General features: G+C 43.4%; 1 protein-coding gene across 4 annotated transcripts in view; it reads left to right on the forward strand.

The window, feature by feature from the left end:
* Positions 1 to 20,054, forward strand: part of Pik3r6 (phosphoinositide-3-kinase regulatory subunit 6) — a 52,026-nt gene that overhangs the window by 4,734 nt on the left and 27,238 nt on the right. For all 4 annotated transcript variants that reach the window (XM_021212989.1, XM_021212988.1, XM_029546084.1 and 1 more), the window contains exons 2-4: positions 13,471 to 13,568; positions 18,777 to 18,860; positions 19,502 to 19,593. In XM_021212989.1, coding sequence (XP_021068648.1) covers positions 13,556 to 13,568; positions 18,777 to 18,860; positions 19,502 to 19,593 — 189 coding nt within the window. In that variant the 5' untranslated portion in view covers positions 13,471 to 13,555. The remainder of the gene's footprint in view (positions 1 to 13,470; positions 13,569 to 18,776; positions 18,861 to 19,501; positions 19,594 to 20,054) is intronic.

The raw sequence follows: 20,054 nt of genomic DNA on the forward strand, positions 1-20,054 counted from the left end.
CTTCCTTCCTTCCTTCCTTCCTTCCTTCCTTCCTTCCTTCCTTCCTTCTTTCCTTTCCTTCCTTTCTTCCTTCCTCTCTTTCTTCCTTCTTTTATTTTATTTTCCTTCTTTGAGGAAGGGTCTCTCTATGTAAACCAGGTTAGCCTTAAACTCACTGGGATCCACCTGCCTCTACTCTGTGCTGAGTGCTGATATTAAAGGCATGTACAACTCGCCCCGTTTATTACTGTTTTAAATACTGAAACTTAAATCACTGATACAGCTCTTACCTGGCCATGAGTCCTTGTTAAAAACCAGGCAGGTGTCATAGCATGAGCCAACAGTTCTTGGTGGTGGCACTGCACTATCAAGGCCTCTGTATTGTAAATGTGACAGGTGGATGTCACTGAGACCCAGGGAGCACATGGCTTTCAATAGGGACACCACACTTCAATGCCACCTAATTGTTGGCATGTGGAACTATGGACCTGGTGTCCTCAGGTCTTCCAGTTCTGTATTTTAAATAAAAGTTGAAAATTTTTTGATGTATATGTTAAACTGACTTTTCAATGCTGGACACATATGCATTTTCTTTTCAAATGCTGTGAGAAGTTTCTGGGAAAGGAAATGGAATGAACAAGAGGATAACTGAGAGAGATGCTTGCTTTCTGCCTTAGAGCCATTTGTGCCTTCACATTTTGAAGACATACACGGGTTTTATTGTAAAAAGTGATTTTTAACCATTAACTAAGAAAATCATTGTATTCCTTCCCTCCCTCCCCCAACATCACCTGAATCTAGGAAGCAAGGGAGTTGGTTAAGTCAGGGTGCCATGAAGAAACAGCCAATAAGATGTTAACAAACAGGCAGGAAAGCACCAGTTTTTTGAGGATTGAGTCACGTGGCTATGGAGACCAAGGAATCCCTCAGCAAGCCAAAAACCCAGCAAAGCTCATGTAGTAGTTATAGTCTGGTTCCAAAGACCCAGGGAGCGTGGTGGTATAAATTTTTATCCGAATGAGGCTCGAAGATCAGGAGTATTGATGTCAAGGGCAGAGACGTTGAACTTCTAGGTCAGATAGCAAGAACAAATTCACCCTGCCTCTGGCTTGGTTCTGTTTAGGCAATCAAGGGCTGGATGCTGCCCAGCTACATGAGTGACAGCAGATCTTCTTTACTGAGTTCCTTGAGTGAAGGGCTAATCTCTTCCAGAAACACCCTGCTATGGTTATTTCTTGAATGTCCCCCAGAGTCTCATGCATTAAAGGCTTAGTCCTCAGGGTGTGCTATTGGGAGATGACAGAACCTGAAAGAGGTGGGGCCCAATGGGTGGGCTTTCGTTCACTAGAGGCATGCTGTGAAGTGAAATATGGCATCCTGGATATTTCCTCTCTTCTCCTTCTCCCAGGTATTGCCAGGTAGTTCAAGTTCACCTCAAACTCATGGTCTCCCTGCCTTAGCCTCCTAAGTGCTGGGATTGCAGGGGTGCTCCACCACACTGGCACTTCCTCTTTATCTCTTGCCATCTGGATTGTGAAGTTAGTGGTTTTGCTTCAGCCATTATGTGCTACCTCATCCAAAGCATTGGGGCAATGGTCTTGGGCTGAAACTTTCCAAACAGCTAGATAAGATAGACCTTGCCTGTTCATAAGTTAATATCCTCAGGTACTTTCTTAAAGTAGTAGAAGACTGGCTAATAGCCACCCTCACAGGCATACTCAGGAACAATGTCTTATCAGCTACCTGGACATCACCTGGCCCAATCAGATTGACAAAAGTTAACCAACACGAATGTGCTGTGGGTATGAGATCTGCAAGATAGTTTTAGTGGTTAAGTGGTGGGCCAGGAGTGTGGGAGGCCTGTTTAAAGAGACTTGGGCAAATAGAGACAAACTGTGGTCATTAAAAATTCATGGAGTGGGCAGGCAAGATGGCTCAGTGGATAAAGCACACTTGCCAGGCAAGTTTGATTTCCGGAACTCACGCGTCTTAATTAGGGTTTCGTTGCTGTGAAGAGACATCATGACCACAGAGACTTTTAAGAAGGAAAGCATTTAATTGGGGCTGGCTTTCAGTTTCAGAGTCCATAATCACCAGAGTAAGAAGTACAACACTGTACAGGTAGATATGATGCTGGAGGAGTCAAGAGCTCTATAGCTATGTTTCTCATAGGGCTCATCTTGAGCATGTATCACCTCAAAGCCCACCTCCACAGCGGCATACTTCCTTCAACAAGGACACACCTCCTAATAGTGCCAGTCTTTATGGCACACAAAAGAGTCTATGGGAGTCATACCTATTTAAACCACCACAACGTGGAAGGGTGGAAGGAGAGACCTGACTCACAAAGTTGTCAACATGCACACATACACCTCCACAGAAATAATAAAGAAAAAAAACATTACAAATGGTAGACCAGTAGTCCCTAACGACAAGGCTGTGTCTCATCCATCTATCTGTAATGCTTGGCTTCCCATTCATTAACTTGTAACCTGTAGCAGGATCTCCCATCTTCATCCTCATCATACAGGCATGATATATATTCATTGTCTACTGGGTCTCAGTGTTTCTCTGGTAGTGCACAGTTCAAATTCTAATCATTATCAAAGAAGAAAGAGGAAGAGGAGGAGGAATAGCGTAGCAGGTCTTTGTTACTTTATGGGTTCTTTTTTTAATTTTATTTTTAACCACCCTTTATTACCTCCCACCCCAGTTTCACCCCTATCACTAGATAGGGAGAAAGAAGGATCACAATAGCTTGATTTCACCAATGAAGACTTGAGAGGCAGATGCTGGGGTGAAAGCCTGCTAGCTCGGAGAGGTAGAGAAAACATCTAGCTGACCATCCTCCTACTGAAGTCCCATCAGGATTGTCCCTCTCCCACGCCAGAAAAACTTCCTTCAAACGGAATGTCCCTCCCTTCTACTTCCTGTGCGTCTTTCTATCCGTTCTCTTCACTCCCTCCTATTCTCTATGTTTTTTTCTTAATAATCCTACGATTGCTTCCCATCAACTGGTTGCTTGTTCCACCTCTTGACCTATGCTTGACTTTAATCCTGTTTTTAACATTCAAGCAGAAAAGTGCTTGGATCAAAGGTGTGTGCTAAGGCTGAGCCACACCGCAACTAAAAACAGGTTTTTTGTTTGTTTGTTTGTTTGTTTGTTTTATAGTAGATAACACAATCTCAGGGTTCTCGGTGTGATCAATTATCCTACAATAGGAAGTTAGAGGGAGAGAGAGAGAGACAGAGAGAGAGAGAGAGAGAGAGAGAGAGAGAGAGAGAGAGAGAGAGATCTGAATCTAATTTCTTTCTTCTTGTTTCTTCTTTAAGCATGACTACTAACTAACCACAACCAACAACCACCCATCCACCCTCCCAAGGACCTAGCATTTATATAACCTCTGAAAACTTCCCAGAATTCCAAATGTCACACAATTGCAGAAACTATCTGCAGCTGGCAAAACCTTGCCTCTGCTAGAGCACAAGGTAACTCATAATTGCTTGCAGACAGTTGAAGCAGCCCCATATCCCCACACCTGGGACTAAAACAAAAAAATTTTAATACTTCTATGTTGTTTTTTTTTAAGAAACCAAAACTCCAGAATTCTCATTATATTTCCCCCCTGTGCTTTAAGCCATTAAGTGGGACACAACCATCTGCCAGTTGCATTTCTTTTGGCACCCCTAAGGTTGCCTCTAGCAGGCAATATAATTTGGTTATACAAAGAATAATTAGGACATTTTCTTATAGTTTGCTTGGCTTGTTGCCAAGTGATAAAAAAGTTTTTCTTTAAACCTTTCATGTTAACATGGTGTTCTTCATGAAATTTTGAGTTGTTTTTTTTTTAACACATTTCCTATTAATAATTGGTTACTTTATTTCCTTGTGCCAATGGATCTGTCAAGCATATATGAGACCAAATATGAGTGATATATACTGGATAATTTCTATTTCTAATTGTCTATTACAGGTGTATAAATAAAAAAGCTATTTCTGAATTATCTGAAATAAATTCAGCAGTTTCTGTATGCAGTACACCTCTTTCTGCATACTGAGAGTCAGTAATTATATTAAGAGATCCAGGAAAATCTAATAATATCACAAGAATTGCATACAGCTCTGATTTTTGAACTGAAGTATATAGGTTTTGAAAAACTTTGCTCATTTTTGTCTGACTTATAACCTGCCATTACTAACTTATTTGTATCATTATAAAATGTAGGAGCTTCAGGAATTGCCATTATTTCTACAATACATGGGAGAATCCAATTAGATATTTTTCTAAACTGAAGATGCTTGCTTTTAGGGTATTTGCTGTTAATTCCTCCCAGATAGTTGCTACATGCTCTTTGCTGATCTTCACTGATAACATAATCCTGGCACTGCTATAGGGTACTATGGTTTCTGCTGGGTCCAATTCTGATCATTGATGTAGTCCTATTCTACTTTTTAATGATTAAATCAGAGACTTTTTCTATGTAAGTCTTTAAGTTTTTACTTTGTTTGTGAGCTAAGAAAGTCCATTCCATAATAACTATCTTCCCTTCGCATAATGAATGAGCCCAGGAGGAGAATGAGTTGAACCAAAATAACCAAAATGCAATCAATACCCATACACAGCTTGAAGCCTCTGTTCTTCCAGAGTTAACTCTCTCACTGCTTCCACTGTCAACCATCTTGGACTGTTTAAGTCTGAATCTCCTTGTAATGTCTGAAACAAATTACTTAAGTCTTGAGTAGTTGATATAATGGTGGGCCATAGGCAATTAATATCTCTCACTAATTTTAGAAAATCATTAAAGGTTTTCAGCTGATCTCTTCTAAGAGTTCAGGACTGATCCTTTTTGATCTGTGCCTATTGTGGTTGAATATTTGTTGACTTATTTTATTACCCAAATAGTTAATAGAATCTCCTCTCTGGAGTTTTTCAATGGACAACCCCCAGCATGGCAGAATTCTTTGTATTTCTGTAAACATTTTCTCTAAAGTATCTGTGTCAGAATCTGCCAACAAAATATCATCCATGTAATGACAAATAATGGATTGAGGAAATTGCCTATAAAGTATTTTTAACAGTTTTTGTACAAAATCTTGATATAATGTTTAACATTTCCTGTGGAAGAACTTTCTACTGATATCTTTTTGCAGGTTGAGCATTTATAATACGTAGGTACTGTGAAAGCAAACCTTTCCCTATCCTGCTCATGCAAGGGGATAGTAAAAATTCAATCCCAGCACTCGGGAGGCAGAGGTAGGCAGATTTCTGAGTTCGAGGCCAGCCTGGTCTACAAAGTGAGTTCCAGGACAGCCAGGGCTATACAGAGAAACCCTGTCTCGAAAAAACCAAAAAAAAAAAAAAAAATTCAATCTTTTAAATCAGTTACTATCATGGGTCACACATTAGGTAATAAAGAAGGTAAAGGAATTCTAGGCTGTAACAGACCAATTGGTTGAATTACTCTAGTCACCACTATTAAATCTGTTAACATTCTCCATTTCCCCAATTTCTCTTTTGTAATAAATATGGGGATGGGATTTCACTCTTCTATATGCTGAGCCTCAAGTTGCTCTTGTACCAGCTGCTCAAGTACCTGTGATTTTTTTCCTTAGTTAAGTTCATTGCTCTATCCACACAGGGTTGTCAGTCAACCATTTTAAGGGTAAGGCCAGTGCCCCCACCCCTTATAAATCAATCACTGTTATGTTATATGTTTGGACAACTGATACAGCCTGGGCTATTCTTGATGAACTGTATCAACACCTTTCCCAGGATCATCTACCATTTCACCCCTTATTTTATCATGGGCTATGTCTGAGGTTGCAAGAATATTAATCTAAGCACCCCACTGTTGTAAAATAGCCCTTCCCCATAAATGGTGCATAGTGGCTTCTTTTTTTTTTTTTTTAAGACTTATTTATTTATTTTATATATGTGAGTACACTGTAGCTGTCTTCAGACATACCAGAAGAGGGAATCAGATCTACAATGTGGTTGCTGGGAATTGAACTCAGGACCTCTGGAAGAGCAGTCAATGCTGCTGAGCCCCCAAGACACAGCTTCTTTAAAACACTTTAGATCTATAATTTCTATAAGATGCCAACATATCTGTTCCACATCATTAGCAGGCAGGCATATGTGGTAGATGACTGAGAAAGCTGATGGTGATCTGGTAACCCTGGGCCTCCCTTCCTCCCACTCTTGCAACACAGTTGCTAGAGATCAACTCTGTCTCTACAAAGGCTGCTTCATCAGATTGTACTTTTGTTTTTTTCAGTTTTTCTCTGACCAGACCTCACTCTGGCACAGTTTCTTTTCCTCTTTCCTCAGGCGAGAAACACCCATTCTCTTGCTCAGTCACTCGGAAGGAGCCATTTTGTTCTCTCTTTTCCAGTGTGTCTCACTTCCCAAGAGCTTCTTACCTCTACCCGCAACCTCTCAAGTTTCACCAACTCTGCAACCCTTTCAGCAAAGAGAGAGTGACCCCTTTTGTTTTTCCCATTTTAGCCATGTTATTGTTTCTCAGGCCCCTCCATTTCTCCCGAAGCTTTTCCAAATGCTCAGCCATTTTTTTCCAACATTTTCAAAAACAGAATATACTAAGAAGAAAAACAAACAAACAAACAAACAAAATCCTCTCTGGGAACAAAGTAGGGGTTATCCCAGTGGTAGCTGCTGCAATATACTTTTGCTTGCTGAAACAAAATATCTGTTCCTTCTTCCCTGCGGTTTCCTTAACAGTATTTGAAATCAAATCTGCCATTTTTATCCTTAGCTTTTGAACCCCATTTTGAGGCTCCAGAAGAGGGACAGAGGAGGAAGGAGAAGGAGAGGAGGGGGGGGAGGAGGAGGAGGAGGAGGAGGAGGAGGAGGAGGAGGAGGAGGAGGAGGAGGAGGAGGAGGAGGAGAAGGAAAACGGGATGCAGGAAAACTCCAGGTGCTGTGACTGAATCAAAGTTTGTACAAGAGTTGTCTTGCATGGGATGTCAGAAAATAGCTCTTTAAGGAAGTGACCTTTAAAATGAGTTCTGAGAGATGGCTTGGAGGTTAAAAACAGTTGATACTCCTGTAGATGATCCAAGTTTGGTTCCTAGCACCTACACCTAGTGACTTAGAACTGCCTGTAACTCCAGCTCCTGAGGAACTGATCTCCTCAGGCATCTACACACGTGATACACAGAAATTCATTCAGGCACACACAAATACACATATATTTTTAAAAATCTTTAAAATGAGGCTAGAATGTTGAGAAGGAGCCAGTTGTGGGAGTAACTGGAGTGTAAATGCTCCAGGCAGAAGTGTGCAAGGGCCCTGAAGTAAGACAGAGTCTGGCAAGTGGGAACAACCCAATAGGTGAGAATCTGGTGATGTGAGAGGAGAGAGGATGCTGGAGAAATGCACTGGGGCCATATCAGGCAGCCTTCAGGTAGGACAACATGAGTTTAATCAGCAGGCGATTACAATCTTACTAGGGCAAGAATGGAAGTTGGGAGACCTGTCAGGGACTGCCACAGTACAGCAAGAGATGATGCAAGTTGGAACTGCTGGACAGAGGGTTATATTAAGATATGGTTGTTCCCAGCATCCACATGGATAAGAGGGAGACCGTGGAAACCTGACCTCCTGCCTCTCATGTAAGAAGCTTCTCTTGGCCTCCACACGGAGGGTGTGGTGTCAAAACCTAAGTCTTCCCTGTGCCCAGCTGCTCATTTACCCTCCTCAACGTGGCTCTGATCATCTGCCTTCAATGAATCATATCCCCTTCCCTCATACAGGAACCCCCCCAACCATCATGGCTAAGTTTTTATGCTTGACTTTTTCACAATCCAATCCAATGCCTTCTTGGGTTTTTGTTTGTTTGTTTCTATTTTTGTTTTTTGTTTTATTAAAGACATGGTTTCTATGTGTAATCCTGGCTGTCCTGGAAATTGACTTGTAGACCAGGGTGGTTTTGAACTCAGGGATCCACCTACCTCTGCCTCCCGAGTGCTGGGATTAAAGCATGCACCACCACTGCTCAGCTGTTGTTTGTTTTTGTATCTGAGGCAAAGTCTTCCTCTGTTGCCCAGGATGACCTTGAACTCTTAGGTCACAGGAGCCTCCTCTCCCATCTTAGCCTCTTGAGCAGCTTGTGCTACAGGTGTCTACCGTGCCCAGACCATAGAATTTTATTTTATTTATTTTTGAGGCAGGGTCTCATTATGTAGCTTTGGCTGGCCTGGGACTTAGTTTAGCATTTCCTATCACTCAGAGAGGAAGACAGACATGAAGTTTTTTAAATTACATTTATTTATTTATTTATTTATTGTATGCATACATGTGTGAACTGCTGGTGAACCACTGTGTCTGTAATGACCAGAGGATAAGTTGTGGGCTGAGTTGATTCTCTTCTTCCATCTTGTGGGCTCTGGGGATTAGACATAGGTAGCCAGGTTTGTCTGCAAGCACCTTTACCCACTGCATTACTTACTTTTCTGTTGCTGTGATAAACCCTGACCAAAAGCAACTCAGGGAAAAGAGAGTTTATTTGGGCTTAAGGTTCCAAATAAGAGGGGATAAGAGTCAATCTACCTCGATGGGGAGACTTGGCAACAGGATCAGAAAGCTTATATCCTTAACCACATGCATGAAGCAGAGAGAGTGAACTGGAAGAGGGGCCAGGCTACAAACACTCAAAGCCCACCTTCTGTGGAGGCAGCTTATCCCAAAGCTTCCCAAACAGCGCCCCCAACTGGGGACCAAGTGCTCGAATATCTGAGCCTATGGGTGGACATTTCTCATTCAATTCACCACCCACACTGAGCTGTCTTGATAATCTAGGCAGATTTTTTAAAAAAAGATTTACTTATTTAATGTCTATGAGTACACTGTAGCTGTACTGATGGTTATGAGCCATCATGTGGTTAATAGGGATTTGAATTCAGAACCTCTGCTCGCTCCGGTCAGACCCACTCACTCCAGCCTAAAGATTTATTATTATATCTAAGTACACTGTCGCTGTCTTCAGACACACCAGAAGAGGGCATCAGATCTCATTATGGATGGTTGTGAGCCACCATGTGGTTGCTGGGACTTGAATTCAGGACCTTCGGAAGAGCAGTCGGTGCTCTTAGCCGCTCTCCAGGCCATCTAGGCCTTCTAGGCCTTCTCTCTCTCTCTCTCTCTCTCTCTCTCTCTCTCTCTCTCTCTCTCTCTCTCTCTCTCTCATAACATACTTGGGAAGCAGAGGCAGGTGAATTTCTGAGTTCGAGGCCAGCCTGGTCAACAGAGTGAGCTCCAGGACAGCCAGGACTATAGAGAAACCCTGTCTTGAAAAACAAAACAAAAACCAAACAAACAAACAAACAAATAAATAAAATAACATACAAGGTCTGGCAAGATGGCTCAAAGGATAAAGGGTTTGCCACCAAGCTTAATGGGCTATTGAGTTCAGTCCTTGGGACCCACTAGTGTAAGGAGAGAACTCACTATGGTAGCTTGTCCTCTGACCTCCACAGCAAACATGAGCCCATGTGCTCAGCAACACCCCTGCCCACATACACACACATACACACACTCAAGAAATAACAACCCGTAAGTATATAAAAAAAAAAACTGTGAAAATCTGAAATAATGTGTCTGGCCTTTCACTAATATCTTTGTAGTTATTCTTAAAATTAAGAATGAGTCCCCGCCAACAACATTCTTTCCCCATATTATTTGGCTACCCCAATTTCTTTGCCTGTCCCTATAAATCTCAGCTTATACTTATATGTAGCTATTAAAAAATTCTACTGACATTTTTGTTAGGATTCATTCATTCATACATCAGCCTGGGTTGACTCACATCTTAACAGATCTTCCAAACTCTGAGCCTAACATGCCTCTTTAATTATGTATGTCTTATTATTTTATTAGCATTCTTATCTTACAGGTTCCACATGTTTTGTTAGATTTATACCTTGACATTGCTTTGTTTGTTAATTTTGATGCTATTTCAAATGATCATATGTCTTAAATTAGGGGCTCCAATTGCTCATTCTTAGTATATTAAGATATGTTTGGTGGTGTGTGATGTGACCTTGTTTCTTGTGCCCCTACCTAAATTATTCACTAGTTGTAAGGGATGTTTTTAAAGTGGTTTTATTACATTTACTTGAATGTTTACGTGTACACACACGTGTACATGGTGCATGTATATGAAGGTCAGAGGACAACCTGCAGGAATTAAATTTTCCCTTCCACCACGTGGGGCTTGGGAACTAAATTCTGGACATTGGTTTGGCCACAAGTACTTTTACCTACTTAGCTCACCCTAAGAGGGTGTGTGTGTGTGTGTGTGTGTGTGTGTGTGTGTGAATTCATTTTGTTTGTGCTAATATTTTCTAACCTGCAATAGTTTCTATGATATTAGTTATTTTAAGTAAGTAACATAATGTCTGCAGATAGTCATTTATTTGCAGGGTTATTTCCTCCTTCCAATATGTATACTGTAGACTGGCTTTAGCTTGGGAGTTCTTCGACAATGCAGCAATCTGGTATGTGTAGCTGTTTTCCTCCATATTACACTGGCAAGGATGTCTAATGTCAAGTTGGCTAACAATGGTGGCAGCAGAGAGACACCTCACTTCTGTCCAGTGGTACTATTGGATGCTCTTTATCATAGTAATAAAATCCCCCTGCTCCTAACCCTCTGTGAGCTTTGGTTGTCCATGACCACTGAGATTGTCAAATGCTTTCAAGTGATAGGATTATGCGATTGTTTTTACATAGTAGATTTACATTGATTGGCTTTCAAATATCAAGCTAGTATTTCATGCCTGGGATAAATCCACCAAGCCATTATGTAGTACTGTCCATATATTGCTAATACTTGGTTGAAGATTTTTCCATATACACGCAGAAGAGATATTGTTTCTTTTCTTCATCTCCTTCTCTTCCTTCTCCTCCTCTTCCTCTTCCTCATCATCCTCCTTCTCCTCCCCTTCCTCCTTCTCTTCTTCCTCCTCCTCCTTCTTCTTCTCCTTCTTCTTCTCCTTCTTCTTCCGGTATGATCTTTGTCTGGTTTTGGCTGATAAGAGACTTCTGAAATGGGCTGGAAAATGTTCCCCTGTACTCTGTTTTCTGAGTTCATGCATGATTTAGAGAGAGATGCTAGGCTAGGGGGATGGCTCAGCAGCTACTTACTGTTCTTGCAAAGAACCCACGTCTGGTTCTCAGCACCCACACTGGGTGGTTCACAACCATCTAAAACTCCAGCTCCAAGGGATCTGATATCTTTTCTGGATTCTATAGGCATTGAACTCAGGTGCACAGCCCTCCTCCCCTCTCTCCATATGTACACTACAAATAAACCTTTAGAAATCATTTTTAAAGAAATATAATTCTTTATATGTTTGAAGACTTTTGAAAAGTTATATTCATGTTTTTTATTTCAAATTTACTTCTATTAGGGTCTGTGAACTTACTTTGCATTTATTTATTTATTTATTTATTTATTTATTTATTTATGGCTTTTTCGAGACAGGGTTTCTTTGTTTAGCCCTGGCTGACCTGGAACTCACTTTGTAGACCAGGCTGGCCTCGAACTCAGAAATCTGCCTGCCTCTGCCTCCCAAGTGCTGGGATTAAAGGCATGCACTACCACCACCTGGCTATTTTATTATTTTAAGTGGGTTAAGGTTTGTACAACCTGTTTGTGACCTATCCTGCTGGACATATTATGTACATTATTTTTCATACAGTTGTTGTTGTCTATAAGTTTCAATAGATGTTAATTAAATTCAGTTGATTGGTACTGTTATTTAATATTATTTGGTGTCTTTATGATCTTTCTTGAAGAGATGCATTTGAATTTTACCTTATTTTTAAGATTTCTTCACTTTATTTTATGTGTTTAGGTGTTTTTCTTGCATATTATACATATATACCACATAATGCCTTGTGCTCATGTAACTGGAGTTACAGACATTATGAGTTGATATGTAGGTGCTGGGAATTGAACCCAAGTCCTCTGCAAGGCAAGTCAGTGTTCTTAACCACTGAGCCATGTCTCCACCCCAATATCTCTACATTTCTGTTGATTTTTCTTCTTGACTATCAGTTCCTGAGAGAGAGATGCTGACATTTCCAACTATAATAGTAGATTTTTCCACTTATGCTTTAATTTTACTAGGTATTCTTTCATGAATTTTGAAGCCACACAGGTACACACACACACACACACACACACACACACAACTATATGCATGTTCCTCATGAATTGAGTCTTTATCATTTTATAATGTCCCTCTTTATTCCCATTAAATTTCTTCTTCTGAAATGTATTTTGTTTTACATCCATAAAGCCACCTAGACTCCTTAACTTTTTCTTTGTATTTTCACGGTGTATCTTTTTGTTTGTGTCTAGCTTATTAAACTATTGTTTAAACTTAATTTTAGACAGCATAGAATTAACTCTGCTTACCTTTGTTCATGCAAGCCAGGCATGGTGGTGCACGCTACCAATCACTGCACTTGGGAGGCAGGGGCAGGAGGATTGCTGCAAATTTGAGGTCAGCCTGGAATAGATAATTAACTTGGGGTCAGTCAGAACCACTCAGTGAGATCCTATTTCAAACCAAATAAGCAGCCTCAAACCTTTTCTTCATGCTACCCATTCTGGCAACCTTCTTTCGGTGAATTTAGGCCATTTACATTTAATGTAGTTATTGTTGCACCTTGAGGTCTGGCATTTTATTAATACTCCTGTAGTTTGCTCTTTGTTGTTGTTGTTCCTCTGACAGACAGGAATGGTAGCGGATTCCTCTGCAGCCCCTAGGACCTCGGACTCTGGGCTTAGAGAGATGTGCGTCCCTTCTTCTGACTCCTTGGCATCTTCACGCCACCACATCCAGCACCACTGCTCTAAGCATTGCATGAGTCCCTGGGGCTACAGCAGAAAAATGGGAGAGTGAGAGGGAGTTCCCCATCTCCCCAGTTTAAAGAGCTCTTTTCTGCAGCTCAGACAAGAAACCGAGGCTTTTTCTTTTCAAATTGGGGGTGTGGGGGGAAGAGTTGTGTGCATGCACGCGAGTGCAGACGCCCATGGAGCAAGCCCATTGGATCCCCTGGAGCCTGACTTGTTACAGGTGGTTGTGAGTTTGTCCACTATGGGTGCCAGAACTGAACTTTGCTCCTGTGAAAGAACAGTAAAGGCTTTTAACTCCTGAGTCATCTCTCAGGTGCCCCACCCCCAACGTTTAACTCTTTTCTTGGACTGCTGGACTGGCATCATGCCAGGCTGGTTATGGAAGAAGGGGGAAAGCAGAACTCTCATCACTAGATCATTCTTCCTTGAGTTCTGTTCCCCTTCTGCCCTCTTCCTGATACTCTTTGCCGTTTAGAACGCATTGGTAGCCGCCCCGTGTCTCCTACTTGGAGTTTGCAGCTGCCGCTGACAGGCAGAGAGATCCTGAATGTACGCCTGCACTTTCCTACGCACACTAACAGGCTGCCTCTTATTTTGCAGAACAATCTCCGTGTAGAAACCACCATTCTGCTTTCCACTCTGCTGCTTGAGGCAACCACATCCTCCCCCATACGGGACAGGCTCCATGGAGAGCTCAGGTCAGTGTGTGGGGCTGGGGGGAGGGCATGTCCAGCGGCCTGACAGCTCAGTGAAGAAATAGTTTGTACACCTATGAGTCAGTCAAGGAATGCTAGCTGATGTCACAAATGACCCCGCCTCTCAGAATAGCACAGCAATACTCACTTCACATGTAATCACAGTCCAGTCTGGGCTGGAAGCGGTCTTCTGGTATCTGCGGATTCAGTCTTGTGGCACCATCATTCAGGGCTCAGTGGGGACGGTATGGGTACAATGTGTGAGAGTCTAGTGTCAGCCCTGCAAAGGACAGGCTTCACTTCTATCACATGCCACTGGTCAGAGTTTGTTGCACTGCTCTTCTCTAACCACAAGGGAATCTGGAAAATGTAGTCTTCCTGTCTACCTTGATTTGATGAACATTTAGCATTGCATTGAAATATTAATAAAACCTAATTTTACCAGGTGGTGATGGTGCACACCTTTAATTCCAGCACTTGGGAGGCAGATCTCTATGAGTTTGAGGCTAGCCTGGTCTACAGAATGACTTCCAAGACAGCAAAGGCTACACAGAGAAATGCTGTCTTGAAAAAAATCCAAAATAATAATAATAATAATAATAATAATAATAATAATAATATAATGTATACTTGTAATATCTAGCAACACCAAGATCAGGAGTGTGTTCTTCCCCTGTGGAGCTGGGCTTACAAGGCCTGGACACTGGGAAGAGGCAATCATGAGCCTTCTGTTTGGCTGGGGCCTCCTGAAGTGGTCGACCAGGCTTGTATGGCCTAAAGGGAGATGGAGGCTTCTTTGCAGGGCATTCCTATGCTCTGGGCAAAGTTGGTTCAGAAGGTTTCTATGTGGCATCCAAAGACACAGTGCTTGGTACTCAGGTGTCCTTTTCCCTGTGGCTCCGTAACACTTTTTCTCTCCTGGTCTTAAATAGTCTCATCTCCTTGAAAGGAGAATATTACCTTTCACTCTGTCTCCTTTTGAACAGTCCAGGTCAGCTCAGTTAGATAACTGGGGTCTCCACAGTCAGGCAAGAAATGGAAGCCAGTGAAGACAGGAAAGGTGGGTGGGAAAAAAGCAGAGAAGCCATGCTGCATCCTGGGTCCGCTTTTCCCGGCCCCTGCCCATCATCCCACATCAGAAAGACTCAGAAAAGCGGCCATGGATTTTCAGACTTGCAAGAGATGCCAGGCATATGTACATTTTTATACAAACTTCCTGATTCCTAACTCAGTTTTCAGAAAATGCTACACAAGCCTGAGCACACCATGTCAGCAAGCCAGCAGAGGGCCAAAGCATGACTCTATTCCAGCTTTCAAAAACAGCATTTGTTTGAGATTGTCTCCAGGACTTACTGGCAACTTCTCTTTTTCTCTGAAACATCGGGGGCGGGGAATGGGCAGAGGCAGATCAGAATTATCCCTGGTTTAAATCTTTTCCTGTAGTCAAAGGACAAAGGGGAAACAGAAGGAAGGGAAGAAAGGAGGGAGGGAGAGAGAAGGGAGGGGGATAAAAGGAAGGACTAAAAGTTCAAGGGAGAGAAGTCAGGAGGGAGCCAGGGAAAGAAAGAACACAGCAGGGAAGGAGGTAGGAGAGAGGGGAAGGAAGAAAGGAGAAGCAAAAGTGAAAGGGCATAGAGAAGGGAGGGGGGAGGAGGGAGGGAGAGAGGGGGGAGGGGAGGGAGGGAGAAAGACAAACAATGCATTTACTAATAACTCACCTTGCATTATGTTTATTAAATATCTCCACTAAATCCTCACACGAAGTGGAGATGTTAGATGAGAAGGCAGGTTGGAGCACTTGTCATGCCAGCCTAAGTGATTTCCGGGCTAATTCGGAGAGATGGGGCCCTGCTCAGCAATGTCTACGTGGGTAGACATGGCTGTCACGGTCTGCGAACCTTCAGATTAGGGGATACTGGTAAGCGAGCCTGGACAGTGACAAGTGCCTCACGGGGATGAGTGAGAGTTGGGAGGAAAGTGGGGGCTTCAGAGATGGCAATTATGGTCTGGAGAATGTGTGCGCCTCATAGCCACTTAGCGGGGCTGCCTGGTGTCCACCAGAGTGCAGGATAACTCAGCCGTAATGGTTTAACTGGAGCTACCATCCATGACGTTTACATAGGTAGCCTCTATCCTTCTAAAGGATTAGAGACAATGAAGGTGTGCACTTAGTAAAACACAAAGCGGAGGCAGCAAAGAGGAAGCCGGAAGTGAGGACCCGACCCCTTGACATGGGCTGATGTTTGGGACTGGACTCTAATTCAGCTGTGACTTCCTTGGCAGCCAAGTCATAAAGGGAAGCCCTGAGGTATGTAGTTTGTGTTTTCTGGTGACTAGAGAAGACAAATTATTCGTGTATAGAAACACTCTTGTTTGGAGGTTACTGCAAGGAAAATCTGCGGGGAACACCTCCCAGACTTCCCATCCTCGTCTAGATCCTCCAAGGAGTGGACACCAGGATGTGTAAGGATTTGCTCAAGGAAACACCTGTGAGACAGACAGGAGGCAGGGCGCAGGAAGGAGAGGTTGGCTTGCTGGGGGATGGTGCGTGCGTGCGTGCGTGCGTGCGTGCGTGCGTGCGTGCGTGTGTGCGTGCTGCTGCCCCGCAAGCACAGAGCTTCACAGGGAGACGCATTCTCCAGGCTGCCTCACTTCACTAAGTCACTTACATATTCTTCATCTTCACTCTCCTGCCGCGTCAACACACCCTCATTAAGGAAAAAAGATTTACCATGACACTTGTCAACATAACATGGACCGCTTTATTCGAGACTGGCAGTGGAGAGAGAGCAGGCTCAACTCCAAGTACAGGAAGCCGCCTGGGATTCCACCCTAGGGCAGAGTGAGGACTGAGGCAGGCCAAAGGTATCAAGGAGCATAGCAGGGCGGGGATGCTCTCTGAGCTGGCTTGCCAACCTTCTTGATGAAACTGGGATGTACAAGCCAGAGTCAGGACAGAGGCCAGGGTGGAGACCCAGAAGAGAAGAGGCCTTGGGGAGCCTGCGACTGAGTGGGGCAAGGTCACAGATACCATCTGGGACCGTGTAAGTAAAGCAGCGTTGCAGTCACTGCCAGGAACAGTATTTATATGATTAAAAAAACAAAAAAAAACAGTGTTGGGCTGGAGAGATGGCTCAGCGGTTAAGAGTACTGACTGCTCTTCCAGAGGTCGTGAGTTCAATTCCCAGCAACCACATGGTGGCACACAACCATCTGTAATGAGATCTCATGCCCTCTTCTGATGTCTGAGGACAGCGACAGTGTACTTGTATATAATAAATAAATAATTCTTTTTTTTAAAAAAAAAAAGAGTTAATATTTAATAGAGATGTTTTATAGCGATGTACAAGAAAGTGGCACTCAGAAAGAAAGAAAAGACACCCCCTGGAGCTTGGGTATGGGATTCCCCAAAACAGCCCCCACTCCACTGTCTTTACCATAGCCAAATATAGAGTTTTGGTGGTTTCGAGGCTATTATCCTCATGGTGACTAAGGAAACTGGATGCACTCACCAGGTGGGTCCTGAGGAGCTCCTGAAGGGCTACAATTAGTGTGATCAACCAATATGATCACTGTCTAGGTCACAGGGATTAGGACTCCTCACCTCTAAACAAAGCTAACAGTCTTGTCTGAGATTCTCAGAAGATGGCTGGAGAAGGGAGTAAAGCTCACCCTAGGTCAAATATGTCCAGGTCCTGAGCCTGGGCCGTTGCTGTTTTAACAGAGGGATCTGGGTAAGAAAGGAACATCGGTGTGTGTGGACAGCCTTTCAGATGACGGTACTGCTGTTGACAGGACATTCTTGCTTCCCAGCTCCAAGTAGACTTTGGGGTGAGGGCTCCTCCCCCTCAGATCTCCATAATTTTCCTGTCTTTCTATTCTGCCTTCATTTCCCTCCCTCAGACTTTGATCCCCCAATTGTAAGGGTTTTTTAAGGGTTGTAGATGTCCCCCAAAATGCATCTTCTATGACTTGTCCATGCTGAACAAGGGTGTAATCCCTATCTATCTAGGGATCAAAAGTCTCGACCTAAGCTGGAGAGATGGCTCAGTCCATAGAAGAGCTTGAAGGCCTGGTGACCTTAGTTATCTCCAGAAGCCAGGATGGAAGCTTAGAACAGAATCTGGGAGGTTGTCCTCTGACCCACATGCCCACCATGGCATACATGTGCCTACACTCACACATATACACAGCTACACGCATGCACACATACACACAATGATAAAATAAAATCACACATTGAGGAAAGAATTTATGTCTTAACCTGCCTTATGTGACTAATGTAAAGGAACCTGAGAGAATCTGGGGTTGGAGGCTGGCAGGTCATCATTTGAAGGGAATCTAGATTTTGAACGTTATCATTTCTTGGAACTATATCTCCAACAATACTTCAGGGGAATCCTGGATGAGTCACAGGGATAAAGTGGGAATGATAAAGCAGGACACTCAACTCCTCCTCTGACCTCCATACACATGACCACACACATATACATGCTTATGACCACACACTTATATACACATATGCATATGACCACACACACACCAATTTTAAAAAAAAGTTATTAGAACACAAGCACTACTATACTAAGATAGTTTAGCTGGTAATCAAGATGACTGCTAATGACTAATGGATAAGTAGGTGGTATATTACATGTACTCTGGAAAGAAAGCTATTTCAGGTCTCAGGCCATATGGAGGAGGATGGTGTGAGATTTTACCATGCTCCTCTGGACAACAAACAATTAAAAACTCGTACATTATTTAGTTCTTTTTGTTGTGTTGTTGTTGTTGTTGTTTGTTTTTTGTTTTTTTCGAGACTGGGTTTCTCTGTGTAGTCCTGGCTGTCCTGGAACTCACTCTGTAGACCAGACTGGCCTCAAACTCAGAAATCCGCCTGCCTCTGCCTCCTGAGTGCTGGGATTAAAGGCGTGCGCCACCACGCCCGGCTACATTATTTATTTCTATAACTCCCATTTAATATGTTAAAACCATAGTTGGTGATGGATAGCTGAAGCACAGAAAGTGAAGTCTCAGGTAAGAGGGGCCTGGATTGCTGTCTCTCTACACTTTGGAAAGTTCTGGTTTTACAAAGAACACAGAAATAACTTTGCTACCGGGCACCTTGCGAGGTTTACAGGAAGGCTGAGACAGCAGTAAGGCCAGGTGGGCTGAGCAGCGCAGCTCCTGACCTCAAGGTTCCCTGACTTTCAGATGTGGAGCTGGACTTCCAGAGGAGTGTACAGGCTGTGCTGCGAGAGCTCAACACCCCAAACCCAGCCCTCCAGAGCAATCAGGGTAAGAGCTGGAGCAGGAAGCAACCCCTCCTCACCCCCAGCTCCCGTCCCGTCCTTCCAGCTCTGTCTCAGGCATTCCAGGACGGGCCCAGCCTAGAGTGCTTAGGTGAGGGGTTTCCAGCCTAGCTGTCTGCCTGTAGACTTGGAAAGCTTCCCTGCTTCCGATACAACCCTCCTGGTTCATATGTTAAGACCACAGTTGGTGGTGGGTAACTGAAGCTGCAAAAGAAATGAAGTCTCAGGTAGAGGGGGACTGGGCTGCCATAGGGTAGGCAGGAATAAGCTCTGTTACCTGTTCCTGATGACTTTCCCTGCTTCCACTTCCAAACAAAGCTTTCTTTTAGGACCTAGAATCATTCAGAAGGCGGCTGGGGCTCTGGGCCTGCACATATAACTGCTCCAAGCTCCACACACACACCTCTGTCTGCTCCTGTGCCTCTCCCCTTGTTTCTGGCTTAGGGGCTCATGCCTAGAAAGAGCTAGAGATCAGGTGGCCACAGGAGGAGCTCACAAGCATCTGGGCTCAGCTCTTACTACAGGGTCAGATGTAGCCGGCTGGTCACACTCTAGGACCCAGGGAGTGGTCTCTAAGCCCCTCTGATCCCACCCAGCCATGACGGGTCTCTCTTCCTCCTGGCCCAGGCATGTGGAGATGGTCTCTACACAAGAAGGTGGAGAGAAACCCAGGGAAGAGCTCCGTTCTGGTCCGGATTCTGCTCAGAGAGCTGGAGAAGGTGGGTGCTCAAGCCTGAGGGAGGCAGCAGGGGTGGAGGGAAGAGAGGAGCCCCCTCAGGTTGGGGTTCCAGCTGTACAGATCCGTGCTCCCAAACTCGGCTTGTTTGTAAGCCATATGCCTCATTTTTCCTCATTGATTTTTTTTTTATCTCAGCACTGTTTTCTATTCATCCACTCCCACTGTTTCTTAAATTAACATATTTCAAAAAGAAACTCTATAACATAGCCATAAATGGGAAACCCACATCACTGGGTAGATAGATAGATAGATAGATAGATAGATAGATAGATAGATAGATAGATAGATAGATATAGATATAGATATAGATATAGATATAGATATAGATATAGATATAGATATAGATATCCTCTGCATATCTGTGTGCAACCATTAAGGTTTATCTTTGTGTCACCTGAACTTAACCACACCCTGCATGTTACTGCTTGGGAAACACTGCTC

Source organism: Mus pahari, chromosome 14, assembly GCF_900095145.1.
Source record: "Mus pahari chromosome 14, PAHARI_EIJ_v1.1, whole genome shotgun sequence".
NCBI lineage: Eukaryota > Metazoa > Chordata > Mammalia > Rodentia > Muridae > Mus > Mus pahari.